The sequence below is a fragment of the Colletotrichum godetiae genome, assembly GCF_030913485.1.
Source record: "Colletotrichum godetiae strain CBS 193.32 chromosome Unknown BDP55scaffold_105, whole genome shotgun sequence".
Lineage (NCBI taxonomy): Eukaryota > Fungi > Ascomycota > Sordariomycetes > Glomerellales > Glomerellaceae > Colletotrichum > Colletotrichum godetiae.
In genome coordinates, this window is record NW_026851353.1 from 48379 (window position 1) to 62533 (window position 14155).

Consider the following 14155-nt stretch of genomic DNA (forward strand, 5'->3'; position numbering starts at 1 on the left):
GATAGAAGACTACAGTAGATTTTGGGCGGCTCGGCCTCTCAAAGGCTACGTGATGGTGAGGCCGCAGGATGCCCAATAGGCGGCTAAAAGGAGTTCGGTGTGCTTTGAGAATCGAGGCTGCCTGTCGCCCCTACCTTATCAACTTACCTACCACCCTTCCTGACCTTAGAGTACCGAGTATCTTATGCTGACATGCCCAACGGCAAAGTGCCCAACGCCTCGAGTACAGGTTTACCTGACGCGGCAGTCGATTACCAAGAACGAACCTTGGATTGTTGGGTATCATTTTAGGTCTTTGTACGGATAACTGAAGTACCTCACTTGAAATACCCGGGGCAGGTTGACCGTTGACAGCTCAGGTCCCCAAGGAACCTGAACCTGAGCACGTAAGGTGGTAAGGTGAAGGAGGAGGTGTGGCGGCGCTACCTATCACTCTGCGGTCAGGCCTCGATGTCCATCCACGGAGGACAGTGGCTTGCGGCCGCGGTACCTAGGTACCTTACCGTAAGGCATCTATTAACAACCTCGATCATTGAGGTGCCAGCCTCCATCAAGTTACCTTGGAAAGGTACTACTGATACCTAACTGACGCTGCCCAAGAGGCCGTTACATCGGCACCTCCACGTCGCCATGCTCCTTGATGTTTCCTCACGGTCAGCAAATTGGCCTTACCGTCCACACGATAAGATGACGGTCAAGCCCACTCACCTTACCTTCCGTACCTATACCTTAGGCGGTAGCTAGTGTCGCGTTCAAGTTCGCCCGTCGCAAACATCAACCGGATTCCTGCATTATCCTTTAGGTCACTGACGTCTAGTCATCTACTCGCCTACCTTCCGTCCTTACCTAACTCCAGATCGTCCTATCTTTTGTCCTTGGCTCCTTGGGATTTCTTGTCTACAGGCAAGTACCAAACAAAGGCATCCATCCCATCCCGCGGCTCCAAACCAAGTACCTAGGTACCTACCTTGCCCTAGGTACCCTACCTTGGTACCTACCTGCCTTGTGTCTCCTCTCTGGTATTCGCTCCACCGTCCTCCCCAAGGTACTCTCAATTGCCCGTAGTCAGTAGCCCGTACATCACAGTTCCACCTCTGAGCATCTCGTTTGCGTAGGTAGGTATCTCACCACCCCCCCAAGCCGAGACGCGCCAGAGCACTGATCGCAAGTCTAGAGCAATAGCCATCCGACGGACGACCCGACAAACCCCACACACCATTGATCCGCGGCTCTCGTCGTGCCCACCAATTCCACGCTTCAATCAATCCTTAAACACCATAGGTACCGTCAGTTCTCGCTGGTTCTCGCGACAGCTACCATGGACCCTCAAAATCAGCCTGGCTCTCATGCCCAGCAAGGTCGCCCGCAGCCTGTATATGATACGTCTCATGGCGGCCATTATGGTAAGCGGAGATACAGCCCCCTCACCTCTCCTCCCTGATCGCGCGCAAATGCGCGAAAGCAGCGCGCTCTCGACGCGAGCTATGTTCTCTTCACTTCATCTCAGCCTCGTCTTACTGCCGGTGTGCTAATATCTATCTTCAAACTTAGGCGCGAGTGCTGCGGTTCGTGTTTCCTCCTTGCGACTCGCAGACGACGTCTTCTACATCGAATGCTATACATTTCATGAGCCGTCTCTAACTACGTCCACAGCTGTCAGCCCAGGGTTTCGCTCCCGCCGAACTTTACACTGGCCCATGGGCAAATGTGCGGTCACAATCTCATCCCCTTTGAAATCGGCCTAGAGTCGACTGACGCGCATTGTCCACATAACAGGTTCATCAAGGCTTAACTGGCCAGTACAAGGACATCTTGACAACCTACTGGCAGCAGACCATCAACCACTTGGAAAGCGACAACCATGACTACAAGCTGCATCAACTGCCCCTGGCACGCATCAAAAAAGTCATGAAGGCTGACCCCGAAGTCAAAATGATATCCGCCGAAGCACCCATCCTATTCGCAAAGGGTTGCGATATCTTCATTACAGAACTTACGATGCGTGCGTGGATTCACGCCGAAGAGAACAAGCGGCGCACTTTACAGCGATCTGACATCGCGTCTGCCCTTGCCAAGTCGGACATGTTTGATTTTCTTATTGACATAGTGCCCCGCGAGGAGGCTTCCTCGCATGCCAAGAGAACAGCAGGTCAGACTGCTCCCACACCCCAAGGCGTTCCAGCCCAAGCGACTCCCCAAATGCCCGGCCAGCATGGTTCCATGCCACAGTCAGCAAACCATTCGTCCTCCTCGCATCCCATGGCGGCCACTGACTACGGCCTCGCTGGCCATGCTCTTGGGCCCGATCAAGATTACCGCCAAAATCCGAATATGTACCCTGGCCAAGTACAGCCTGGTCCCTCCGCCCCCTACGGACAAGCCCAACAACCCATGTACGGCGAGATCGAGGGCATGTATGGCTATGGGGCTATGCAGCCACAGCAGGTGAGTATTTGTCCAGTATTGATGACTTGCTACGCCACGAATGGGCTGACAAATTTGGTAGCCGCCTATGTCCAACGAGGAGTTTGAGTAGACGATGGGCATCCGCAGCGGCAAGTGTGTCTCAAACGGCTGTCTTCGAATTTGTCCCTCACAGGTGACGCAAATGAGAGGCATGGCTATCGTTTCGATTTGGATCTGGCGTAGCGGCGTTCAAGGCATTTTTAGCGACGAGAGCCATGATGACGGAACAGCATCGAATCTGCCAGTGCTTCACGATGGATTGATCCTCTTGAGTAACTAGCAGGATGCGGGGGTGGGAAAACACGAGCTCCATATGTGAGTCTAGTAAAATCCCGCAGAGAATACAAATGGTTGTTTGCTTCAGCAAGACTCGGATGTGACGCGTGTTGGTATGTCGAACCGCATACTCCTCCACGCTCTAGGTTTTGTAGGCAGTGTGTGAGAGGCAAATGGCTCTCACTTCATCATACCGAACCTGGATGAAAAATTGGCGAGAGGAGCGCTGCGCGTGGGACCTTGGGCATTCGAGGTAAGCCTGTAGAGAAATTAGTCTGAGTTTAGGAAGATCGCCGGTATCTCGAGCCTTACTTTTCCAGCAGGATGGGACCATTCAATGCATCGACGCGACCAAATTTCTTGTTGCGAATCGAAATATCAAAAAATTCGTCATGATTGTCAGACTGCATCAGGTTGATTGTTTGTTGGAGTTCGTCCAGGTTTTCTCGTAGCATGGCTCCGTTTTCAAGACTGTCGACGAATTCGGTGAGATATTGGACGTCTTTAGCTAAGGCTGCGACGGCATTGGTGTTGATATGCTTGACATCAGGAGAGAGTGGTAACGCCTGCACAACGACATACATCAGTAATGGAAATAACCAATTGAGCCTATTCTCAGTATCAAGAAGCTCACAAGAATCTTATTGGCGGCATGACTGAGTGCATCAAAGTATATGAGTTCCTTGATCTCTCTAGGCAAGCCTAGAAGTGTTGAGTTCATGATAGTCGAAAGATACCGGGTCATGGTCTGCATGTAGCTGCTTGGATCGGGAGATGTAGTAGTCACCATCCTGTATATCATTGTCAGTTGACATCAACAAGGCATTTCCTTTCCAGTCGAAAATAGTCTTATTCCACATACCAGTCATATTCAGCTGTATCCACGAGGTCATCAATCTTTGAGTTGACAAGTTCGAAAATACGCTTCTCGGCTGTCTTTTTGTTGTTTCGGAATTCTTCAGTAGCAACAAGCGTGACAGGGCCGCCGGCTGACGTGGACGATCGTGCCCGTATGAGAAGCTGCTCAAGCTCCTGGCATGCGGCTTCAAAATGCTCGAGATTGATGAGAATCTGCACAATCTGCCCGAGATACTGTGAGCTCAGCCTCTCGACGAGAGACTTGCAGACCTTCTCAGTCAGAAGTTCGTCAAGCGACTACATGTTGGTGAAGAGTCAGTTCCTTTCCTTAAGCTATACTAGTCATGTTACTTGCCTTGCGAAGTGTGTCGTCGATCACATTTGGATGCTGGAAGTGATCATCGGAGAAGAAGTAGAACTGATTCAAGAAGTTGCGAATGTCTATGCAGCAAAGAGGGTACATCTGCGAGAATGGTAAGACGCAGGGGAAGCTAAATGATTGTCAGACACTTGAGCTAGGTCAAAACCAGACATATACGCTTGCTTACCTGAGCTCCTCGGGCGATTTTTCTTGAGAAAACCAGCTGACGTTTACCACTTTCTCATACTCTTCACGGGTATTGATTGCCATGGGCATGTAATCGTCCGTTGACACGATCTAGGATGCGTTAGCCACCGGAGACAATTCACATGTGTTGAGGATTTCGTACCTCCTGGAAGTCTTCGCTAAAACGACGCTTCAAAAGCTCTGCATACTTATCAAACAATGTGAGCAGGAAGTTGTCCAGCATAGATACAGAATAGCCCCAGCCCTATCACGAGTTGAATGTCAGGAAACGGCTGTGGAGAGAACAAGACTTAACGAGACTACATACCTCCATGGTTTGGATGAAAAGAGCTATGACGCCTTTGATCTTGAGTAGTATTTCGGCGTTGCTGACTTCATTGAGGGCCTGAGAGGTCAATGTGATAGCCGTGTGACACATTGAGTCCCATAGCTCGTCCACCTAAGTAAATTTCAGCACCAACACAAAGGGATGATGGGGAGGGATTCAACCAACATCAACTGCAGAGCGCAAATTGGGGACGCGTCTCATGGTCGCCTTCTCGATGATGGCAAAACCAGCAATGCCTTCGAGGAGACTGCTCAGTGAGGATTCATCCTCTGCAACGAGGTTCACCGTGCTGGGTAGCAGTAAATCTTTCTGCTGGCGACGGGTCGTAGCATATTCTGCACGGAATTTCTCGCTTTGACCCAGGGCATTGTGGATGTGAAGGCACTCGAACAATGGGGTAAAGTCAACCCGTAGCTCCTCGTTGTCGAGCACGTCGAACTCCTCGCTTTCGTCGAAGACCAGCTCGATTGATGAATTGAGTCTGAAGTTGTTGAGGAAACTGTCTCGCTCCACGCGTTCTCTCTGTCTCGCCCTTCTAAGTTCGGTATGATAGAACGCGACCTCGCCTAGGAATTGTGAGGTCTCGCGGATTCGAAACAGCCAGGTATTTAGGTCGGTCATGACGGCTTCAGAAATGATTTTCTGAGATGCGGGTATCGACTTTTGGATCACGTCGGCCAGTCTGTGCTGAGTAGCATACTTGTTCTGGATTGTCGGGATCAGATGCTCATTCTGCAAGTCCTCGAGAGATTTGAGCGCCGCGTAGTACTTCTTCGTACGGATCAGGTCATGGGCATGATTGACAGCATGGAGGATCTTGAGTGACTCTTTTAGGGCATCCGAAGCGTCGGCGATGTTCTGTCGAACGGCTCTCGTGTTGACTAGAGCTTGCTTTTGATCAGCAAGCTTCTCGGTGCTGGCCTGGATTGACTGGTTTAATCTGAGGATCTCTGCTGTGAGAGTGACGGTGCCTTCGCGCACGTTCTGAAGTTGGTTCACGGAACCTAGAAACTCCTCGTGCTTTGTCAAGCCTATTCTCTCAATATCGGACTCTCTGTCTTCGGCATATCGCACGAGATTTTGCATCAGGGAAGGGGTTCGATTCGAGTGCGAGGCATCTTTGAGGACCGGAATGAGCTGGTCGAGGAAGTCTGTGTCGGACGAAGTGATGATGATCTAGAGCGACTTCGAGTTAGCTCGGGAATGATGTAGATTCGATTGGTATCACGGCTTAGACATAACCTGTTGGACGGCTGCGCCGTAATCATCGTAGGTTTGCGGGCGTCGGGGCATCCTGTTTCATGCCTTGCGCGGCACGCGTTCTCGTTGGTGTAGACTAAGTACGGAGCTCGTTTGATCGGTAGGCGGTGGCCGTTTGACTTGTAGAAGCAGCTTCGCGGGGCAGGTTAGGACTCAGCAAGTCCCTGGTCGAGGTAGAAGCGGTCAATCCGAGGGCACCTGGCGGGACTACCTAGAAGAAGAGACGAATAGGCACGGGTTGTGCCTGTAGCCCTTTGGTAAGGTACGAATAAGGTAGGTACCTAGCGTGCCAGGTAGGTCGATGAGCTCGCTCCACCTGGCGGTTGGAGATGTCGGAATGCTAAATGAAGTACGTGGGTAGATACGTATGCAGCGCAGTCCTGAAGAGGCTCCCTTTCTTCCCTTTCGGACTAGGCTTGGTCAGCGCCGCTAATGCAGGTGCTCGCGTGGGAAGTAAGGTGCTCTGTACCCTGGCAGCACCACATTGACGTGGGTGACCTTCCATCCTGGGGCCGTGTCCTCCGCAGCCAAGGACCTTGTCTCCCGGTCTGCGGGGTGGGTGGATCCCCGTCCCTCACAACGTATCTCCAACTTCGCACGGGGCAACGATTATCTCAAGGTCATCACTAGCGAATAGTGAACAGTGCCTTACCTCACTCTTCTGGTCTTTCAACGTCTATCCCGTCAATCTCGATACTTCATCTTTGAGGAACTATCACCTTGGCCCGCTCACTATACTTCCTTCGGGGGCCAGGCAGGCACATCAACGGCATCTGTAAACACTGAGCTCTCTCCCTCTCTTCATATCGTCACCCTCGACTTACACCTCACAAGAAGACAGGCATATCACGGCAGCACGGTTATGTCGTCTGTAGCTGCCTTGAATTCGGTACACACGATATCAGCTCCAGCTGACCCAAGTGACCCTACTTCACACTCGTTTAGAGGAAGGCACGAGAGGTCATAAACTGGTTCATGTGCACCTCAAATACCTCAGCTGAAGTGGCCATTCCTGGGTCGCCTTTCTACGCTACCTTACCCTCGTCTACCTTAGAAGAATTGGAAGACTGAGAGAAAAAGTTGTCATTCCCTCCGTAACTGGGTCGACTTGAGATGAAGTCCTTGAGGTAGGTAGGCGGGCACCTAAGGTAAGGTAGTTGAGGTAAATTTGTAGGTACCCAAGCAAGTGGCTGCCCGCCTTGGTTGGCATTGTTCTTTCCTCTCCAGCCAGTGACGACTTCCTTCCGCGGTGGGCAAAGGAAGGAAGCCCCTACGCGACGCGCCTTCCTGCTTTCCATAAGCTGCTCACCCACCAACTGCCAGATCGTTGCTTCCTTCCCCCCGCTACCATCAATAATGGCGGGCTCTTTCCTCCTTGAGTTGCGCCGACCCAATGTCCACGCGCGCACACTTCTCACCACACGGTTTTCCACGAGAGCCCCGTTTCCATACACATCCCTCCTACTTTCACACTACCTTTTCTACCTGTTCATCCTTGTCCGCCCAGAGCCAAGGCAACCTCATCTTGTCGTGGAATTTCCCTGTCGGCCTTTTTCAAGGTGCAAATCATTCGGTTTCGTCCCAACTTTGTGTCTTCTGCAGAAGCACAGCTATCTTGAGGCCAAGCAAGAGAGTGCAATCTTCTACCTGTCGCGTGTTCACGCAAGTCTGTCAACTCTATCTGTCATCCCCTGGGTCTCGGTACTTCGGTCTTTTCCCTCTACTGCCCAGAAGCCACTACATCGTTTCTTTCCCCTCATCTTCACATCTTGGGTTGAGTACCGACATTCGGTGAGAAGCATCACGATAGACAATATGGCCCACAACAACGAGAACGTCATGTTCAACCCCTCTTCACCTCACTCCTCCGCCAGCGGTGCCGATTCCTTCAAGGGAACGCCGGACACAAGATTGACAGCCTTCTCTCCGGAGGAAAGCGCGACTAGGTCCTCGCGTCTGCTCAAATCAATTGCGCAGACCTCGCCAGAGACCACTCCTTCGAGGTTTCCCTCGAGTGCCTTTGGAGGTGTCATGTCCAGTGCCGACAAGGACCCTTTCATCACTATAGAGTCAAACAATAATCTTCAGAAGTTGTCGCCGACTGCCTCTACTTTCCAGCCCTTCTCTTCGCCGCTGGACAGGAACACTGATTTCGCCAATCTCGACCGAGACAGACAGTCGGTTTCCAGCGTCTTTTCGGCCGGGCTTAGAGATGTTGGTGAACTCTCGGAATGTCTCATCATCGGCTCGCAAAACCGAAACCTTGGCATCACCGATCTGAATGCTTGTCTCATAGTAAGTGCTCTGTCTCCCGTCACGCAATATCTTGACTAAATAAGGGTTAGAAACTTCAGCGTCTTGGTCTCTCGGTCCAAGAGCCGAGACAAATTTTCCACAGAGGAGGGCGAATCTCTGTCCAGTTCAGCTATATTCGCGATGCCGTTCTCGTCCACGACAATGTTTATCGAGTCGAAGCTGGCTTTGAAGTCGACTATCTATCTGGTGTTGACTTTTCAGAGGTGTGTCTAGTTGAATCCCTAACCAAAGCCTCGCAGCTGATATCCGAGAAGCTTGCCACCAGGAGCCGTGTCAAGTCTGGGGTCTGGGTCGCCGTTGTTGCCCTGGCTATTCCTCCCAGCCCGCTCGATGTCATCCGCACCGAAGCAGTTCTTAAGCGCATGATGCAATCGCAGGGACAACTCCTCGCATACCATGCCCAACAGAACAACGATTCTTCGGTATACAGAGCCATCGTCCAGTTCAGTGACCAGGCTGAAGGTGCCACAGCTGTGGTTATATTCAACAACACAGTCGTCGAGGTAAGCTCACCTAGCGCTGGCAAATGGGGACGGTCTTGGACGCGAGCTAATGGTCTTTCAAGGGAATCCATGTCACCTTGTCGCGTTTGGATGGAAGTGAAATCCCTCATGCCACTCAAGATCCCCAGGAAGGCTCAATCGACGACCACAGCCCCTCCATGCCTGGCCACGATCTGACAAGCGCCCTTCATGCCCTGTCTCTCTCCAAGCAAGCTGACCAGGTGCACCTCATGCCCCAAGGAGCGCCCTTGCCTGTTCCCGGCTCGCCGTACCCTCCTCTCGGTATCCAGGTTTCCCCTTTGACGATGTGGCCCATTCTATGCCAGCCGCAGTTTCAGCCGAGCACAACATACGTTCTGAATGGTGGCCATCGCCTCTCGGCGCCTCCGTCTACATCCAACTCGACGGGGTATCAGCTCACAAACCATCTTTTCTCGCAGTCTTCTCAGGGCATGTCGATGATGGGATCGATATCTCCCGGCTCCAGAGCTGAGCCCCGAAGACAGAATGCAGCCAGGGTCAACAGATCACCCTACTATAATGTTGCTAGTCACCACAACCATGTCGATGTAAACCGCATTCGTGAAGGAACAGATGTTCGCACCACGGTGAGTACTGTGCCAATGTCCCTGGACGCTCAGACTGACAATGGTCAGATCATGCTTCGCAACATCCCAAACAAAGTCGACCAAGCAATGCTCAAGCGGATTGTTGATGAATCTAGCTGGGGTAAGTATGACTTCATGTATCTTCGGATCGATTTCGCCAATGACTGCAAGTAAGCAATACCGCCAGCCTCAAAACTCATCATGGATCAAGGCACTAATCGCGGTGGACTCTACTAGTGTCGGATACGCTTTCATCAATTTTGTGGACGTAAGTAGGACCTCAGAGAATTCTGTGATATGTTGCTGACATTGTTCCATAGCCGTTGGACATCATTGATGTCGGTAAGCCCAAGCCTGGCGTTCACTACAGTGCTGATCATCAGAATACAGTTTGTCAATACCAGAGGCAATCAGAGATGGTATGTTAAACGTAGTGATCAAGCTAGACGACCTTGTGCCAGCTAACATCGATACAGGAACTGTTTCAAGAGCGACAAGGTCGCTGAGATTTCCTATGCCAGTGAGTGCCGCGAGATAGGATGAGTGTCAAACCTGCCTGCTAACGTGCTCTCCCAAAGCCATCCAGGGCAAGGATTGCCTTGTTCAGAAGTTCAGAAACAGCTCTGTAATGCTCGAAGCAGCGCATTATCGTCCAAAGGTCAGTGAGCTTCCACTCAGCACGCGAGGCAATTCGAAACTGACAAGAATGTAGCTGTTCTTCACCTCCAATGGGCCCGTCCCAGAACTCGCGGGAGAGGAGGAATCTTTTCCAGAGCCTGACAACCAGTCCAAGATGAAGCGAAGCTGCGAGAATGCAGAACACGTTGGTACGGCGGGATCATCAAGCGCTTGCTGGGCCATGCTAATAAAATCCTCATAGGGCTTTTCACGCCCAACGCTGGACAGCATTTCCGCGACGAGCAACGCCGCAGACGGTCGCAGTATGACCGAGGCACGAGACTGGCCGCCCTCGAAGAACATGACTTCGAAGCATCTATGCAGCCGTACATGTATCATGCGTAAGGTAGTAGACGGTGTAATCTGAAGGCAGTTTCAAGGGATAAAGCAGGTTGAATGAAGGTACTGGCATCGCAATACTACTACGGGGAATCGAGACATTGAAGTTCTGTCCACATACATGGGGCTCCAACTTTAATTGTTATATACTGGAGCTTTCTGGAAGCGTCATGAACGTGTAATCATTAGTACCTAGCTTTTCTCTGCTAAGATATCATGGCTGCATAATTTCTCGGCCGTGCCAAGTATGTTCCTGCGCTTTGTCTCATGTCATTGACAAAATTTCCTACTTGCCACGATGCTGCCAACACTACGCAGGCCATGGGAATTGGCAATAGGTGCTCTCGACCATCAGTGCGATGGCAAGGATGTGAGAAACCCAACGCAAAGTCAAGCCCAGTTTGGTAGCAGCTGGGGATTGGTAAGTCCCATGTGAGTGAGATATTTACTCTGGTAATGCTGGGAGTGGTTTGCGAACTGTGGATGAGACCATCCCAAGAGGTTGGTTTGGGAAACGAGCCTCAGCTTCGCTCTCTAGTGGCGAGTCTAGGAGGACTCCAGCCGAATGGAGTGGATTTTGGGGTGAAAACCCGCAACCATGCTGCATTACATTATTCGATGTTAGGGTCGTCTCTTCGGCGATACAATGCTCGCCAAGGTCCGAGGATGAGCCTCGGTAATTATCAGCAGAGTCGTCCTCGGGGATTGTATCAGCTAGGTGTGTTTGCGGCATCGTGATCCTATTGGGGCCGCAATGGTTGCTCTCTTGGGGTTGGTAATTGTAACCATCTTCTGACGCCGGCGTAAGGAGCCTTGATGGCGTGCTCGGCAAGTTTTGCAACGCGACAGAATCCCCCTTTAGTGAGCCTCTCCCACCATGGCCTTCTCGATCGCACGGCCGGCCAAAACTGTCATATGCGGAGGTGTATGTGTTCTGAGCAACAGGTTCTGGTAATATGCCAGGCTCGGGATGGTTCAGGTTCGAGGTTCGACCGAGATCAAAAGAACCAGCAAGGATAGGTTGTGTCATTGCTCGGGAGAAGATCACGAGAATGAGGCATGATAGCAGGAGAATGGCCTGAACGATAGCCATTCTCTTCTGGAAAACAACCTCGTCGGCAAGAATGTTGAGCCGAGAGCTAAGTGCAACGGTTTCCCTCTGTGACTGTTCCCGCTGGCTCTCTAGCGCAATGACAGTCGATTGCCATATCTGATCATACTGCTGGCGAACGGTTCGCAATTCCGAGAGTACCGTTTTGTTGAGACTATCCAGGAAGATGTCAATTCTAGACAACTGCTTCCTCTCGGCTAATTTCTGGATCTCTTGTAAATAGCGAGATTGGTCCTCAATGTACCTGAGCGACAGTGACACATTTGACTCCAAGTACTGGAGGCGCTTGCTAACGGCCTTGAAGAAGCTCTCTTGGACAGTAGGGGATGCAGGCGCTGCCGTTGAGTTGTTCTTGTTTCGGGACTGGACGGTGGCTTGTGCTGTCTTAGTGGAAGACGTGCCCGATGTCGCAGTGTCTCCTCCTCCTGGCCTTGGGTCGGTGTGTGTGCTGCTTTGGTGTGCACCTGCAGAAACAGACTTCGCCGAGGATGAAGTGTATGGTTCGTCAATCTGATCTGTTTGGTTTGCAAGGGCAAATGCCGACCTGTCCTCTGCGGTACGTTTGGCAGGATCTCCGCCCCGAATTCGATCATACGTGGATTGTTGGCAGCCTGACTTTGCACGATCGCTGGCCTGTAGTTCTGGGTCTAACGGCCTTGTCTTTGAATGTGGAATTGGCATCAATGGAGGGCAAGTCGGGTTCTCCAAATCCAGAGGCGAGAAGATGTGGCGTGGCATAGGCAGGTTTGGTGTGGTGTCAGGTGCCATATCTGATGATCCTTCTCTTGAGGGGGCAGATGTTGTATTGTCTCCAGTCTCGGCGTTGGTGGTAGAGCTGGGCAACTGGCCGACAGGCTCTTCCACCACTTCTTCTTCTTCAATCGGCGTCTCTTGGTCCTTCCATGACTCCAGCATTCGCGTGCCATGTACACGTAATAATGAGACAGGACAATAGAACTCATTGCCGTAGTGGGTCAGGAACTCTATCCTGACGTATTTGGCCCAGATCAGGGGGTTTTGCACAAGGAAGGGCTGGATGTCCCGCGAATTCTTGGCCTCGAATGTGCCCAAATCTTTCCACTTATCAACCTTGACAGGATACCTGTCGCTCACGCTAATTCGAAAGTGCCGTACCATGCTCGAAAAGAACTCGAAGTTGGCCAGCACAACGGTATCGACCAGAATATCGTCACTAAGCTCAACGATCACGAACTTGTTTCCCGCAGAGCATTCCAGTAGCATGTACGAGTCCTTGTTCTCAACCAAGATGGCCTTGGCATTCTTTGCCCCTTTGTTGGTCTTAAGAACCGTTGCGCCTGCGTCGAAAGACGAGTACGAAAACCTTTCCTTGCAGGTCTTTCCAGCATCTTTGCTCCGATAGTATTGCGTCCTGCCGTCGTCGTAAAGAACAGGCTCTTGCTGTTGATCTGAAGTAGCCACGTCTGTCGGGATGGCTTGGGGTGCTGATGCAATATTGCTGATCTTTTCAGACACAACATCGAAATTCAGGTCGATCTCCCCATCGTCGATACCCAGACTGTCCAGGCCCGAGCTCCTGGCTGCTCTGTCATGCTCAGTCGCGCGCTCAACTGTTTTCCGGGCCTTGAGTTCCGAAGGGTCTTGGCCAGCCTTGCGGAGCATCATCTCCTTCCATTCTTCGAAGGACATAAAAGGCCTCGGTGTGACTTCATCGTCGGTCGCGGTCTCCGTGAGAGACGGATTTGGATTGTCGTTACCTGTCCGGTCAGATGTCGGCACGCCGGTGACAGCGACCACGGTATCTCCAGCGCTCGGTGTAGTTTTCAGGAAATCGTCGGGAGGCGGTCTTGTGCTGTCGTTGATTGGTGTCGAGTCATCGCTGATAGCCTTGCTGCCTGGCCAGCTAGTTGTCAGACACTGTTGAGGAAGTGTGTGCGTAATGTAGTTGATCGTCTTGAACTGGCAAAAGGCGATCTGGGTGTTGGTTGGTATGGTGTCTAATTCGCCGGACACGTAGCTCGCCATTGAGGTGCTGAAAAGTGCCAATATCGACGTGAAGACTGGGAGACGCCTAGCCCACGGTGCCTGGCACTGAGGCCACATGTTGCCGAGCCGAGTTCGACGATGGCAATGATAAATGTGTAGCCAGGGAATCGATCATGATCTAGGAGAGGGTAGACGTTAGGTATCGAGCTTTCGTGACGTCGGCTGACCAGGAACTGTACCTTCTACACTGCAACGCGGGGCTGCTATTGCAGTTTTGAGAACTGATCGTAATGGGTTAGGTAGCACTTTTCAGTGAACGGTTTTGGATTAAGTCTTTATAAATTAAGCATAGTTATATTAAGGACGTACTATACCTATTAAGTAGCTCCCTATAAATATAAGTTATATAGTTTAACTTAATTAAAATAATAAAGCACCTATTTTCTTAATTTTTTTAAAAAAAAGAATTTAAATTTAAAACACTTCTTATAAAATTAAAATCTCTTCTACTATAAAGGTACTAGTACTCGGGCACCTAACCAAGCCTAGCTTAGCTATAAGGCTATAGCTAAGGCTCGACGTAGCCTAACTACGAGGCTATAACTAAAGCTTAGCGAATCTTTAATAAAGCCTAGCTTAAAAAGAAAAATTAATTTTTATAATAGCCTTATAAGAATATTAAACTTAAATATATATAATATACTAAACCTACTTTTTATATTTTTTTAATTATAATATTTAACTATACCTTTTATAATTTTTAAACTTTTATAAACCGGTATAATTAATATAAAATAAAAATATAAAATTAATACGATATAAATAATTAAAATAAAGGAGAGTATATTAATAATATATTAATATTTTTTTAAAATAATA

At 50.4% G+C, this 14155-nt stretch overlaps 4 protein-coding genes across 4 annotated transcripts; 2 read left to right on the forward strand and 2 right to left on the reverse strand.

Moving 5' to 3' along the window:
* Positions 1-1318: 1318 nt before the first annotated feature.
* On the forward strand, positions 1319-3001 carry BDP55DRAFT_596593 (histone-like transcription factor and archaeal histone; the record flags this gene model as incomplete). Its single annotated transcript, XM_060570993.1, has 5 exons — positions 1319-1403; positions 1552-1565; positions 1654-1707; positions 1777-2445; positions 2507-3001. The coding sequence occupies 5 exons, from the start codon at positions 1319-1321 to the stop codon at positions 2534-2536; spliced, it is 852 nt and encodes a 283-aa protein (XP_060421864.1). The 3' UTR covers positions 2537-3001.
* BDP55DRAFT_39965 (exocyst complex subunit Sec15-like-domain-containing protein) lies at positions 2728-5913 on the reverse strand. The gene is made up of 10 exons (XM_060567282.1): positions 5739-5913; positions 4662-5672; positions 4476-4607; positions 4311-4412; positions 4149-4258; positions 3956-4091; positions 3605-3897; positions 3377-3533; positions 3055-3308; positions 2728-3001 (listed from the first exon to the last, which is right to left on the reverse strand). Exons 1-10 carry the CDS (start codon positions 5787-5789, stop codon positions 2923-2925), a joined length of 2325 nt encoding a protein of 774 aa, XP_060421865.1. The 5' UTR covers positions 5790-5913; the 3' UTR covers positions 2728-2922.
* A 1658-nt stretch (positions 5914-7571) lies between these two features.
* BDP55DRAFT_568067 (RNA recognition domain-containing protein 2) lies at positions 7572-10206 on the forward strand (the record flags this gene model as incomplete). The annotated part of the gene is made up of 12 exons (XM_060570640.1): positions 7572-8051; positions 8102-8284; positions 8327-8575; positions 8638-9183; positions 9232-9353; positions 9421-9451; positions 9504-9521; positions 9574-9602; positions 9660-9703; positions 9762-9841; positions 9896-10010; positions 10064-10206. The coding sequence occupies 12 exons, from the start codon at positions 7572-7574 to the stop codon at positions 10204-10206; spliced, it is 2040 nt and encodes a 679-aa protein (XP_060421866.1).
* Positions 10207-10422: 216 nt separating this feature from the next.
* Positions 10423-13693, reverse strand: BDP55DRAFT_40132 (UNC-like C-terminal-domain-containing protein). Its single transcript, XM_060567300.1, has 3 exons — positions 13646-13693; positions 13516-13581; positions 10423-13454 (listed from the first exon to the last, which is right to left on the reverse strand). The coding sequence occupies exon 3, from the start codon at positions 13391-13393 to the stop codon at positions 10646-10648; it is 2748 nt and encodes a 915-aa protein (XP_060421867.1). The 5' UTR covers positions 13394-13454; positions 13516-13581; positions 13646-13693; the 3' UTR covers positions 10423-10645.
* Between the last annotated feature and the right edge of the window lie 462 nt (positions 13694-14155).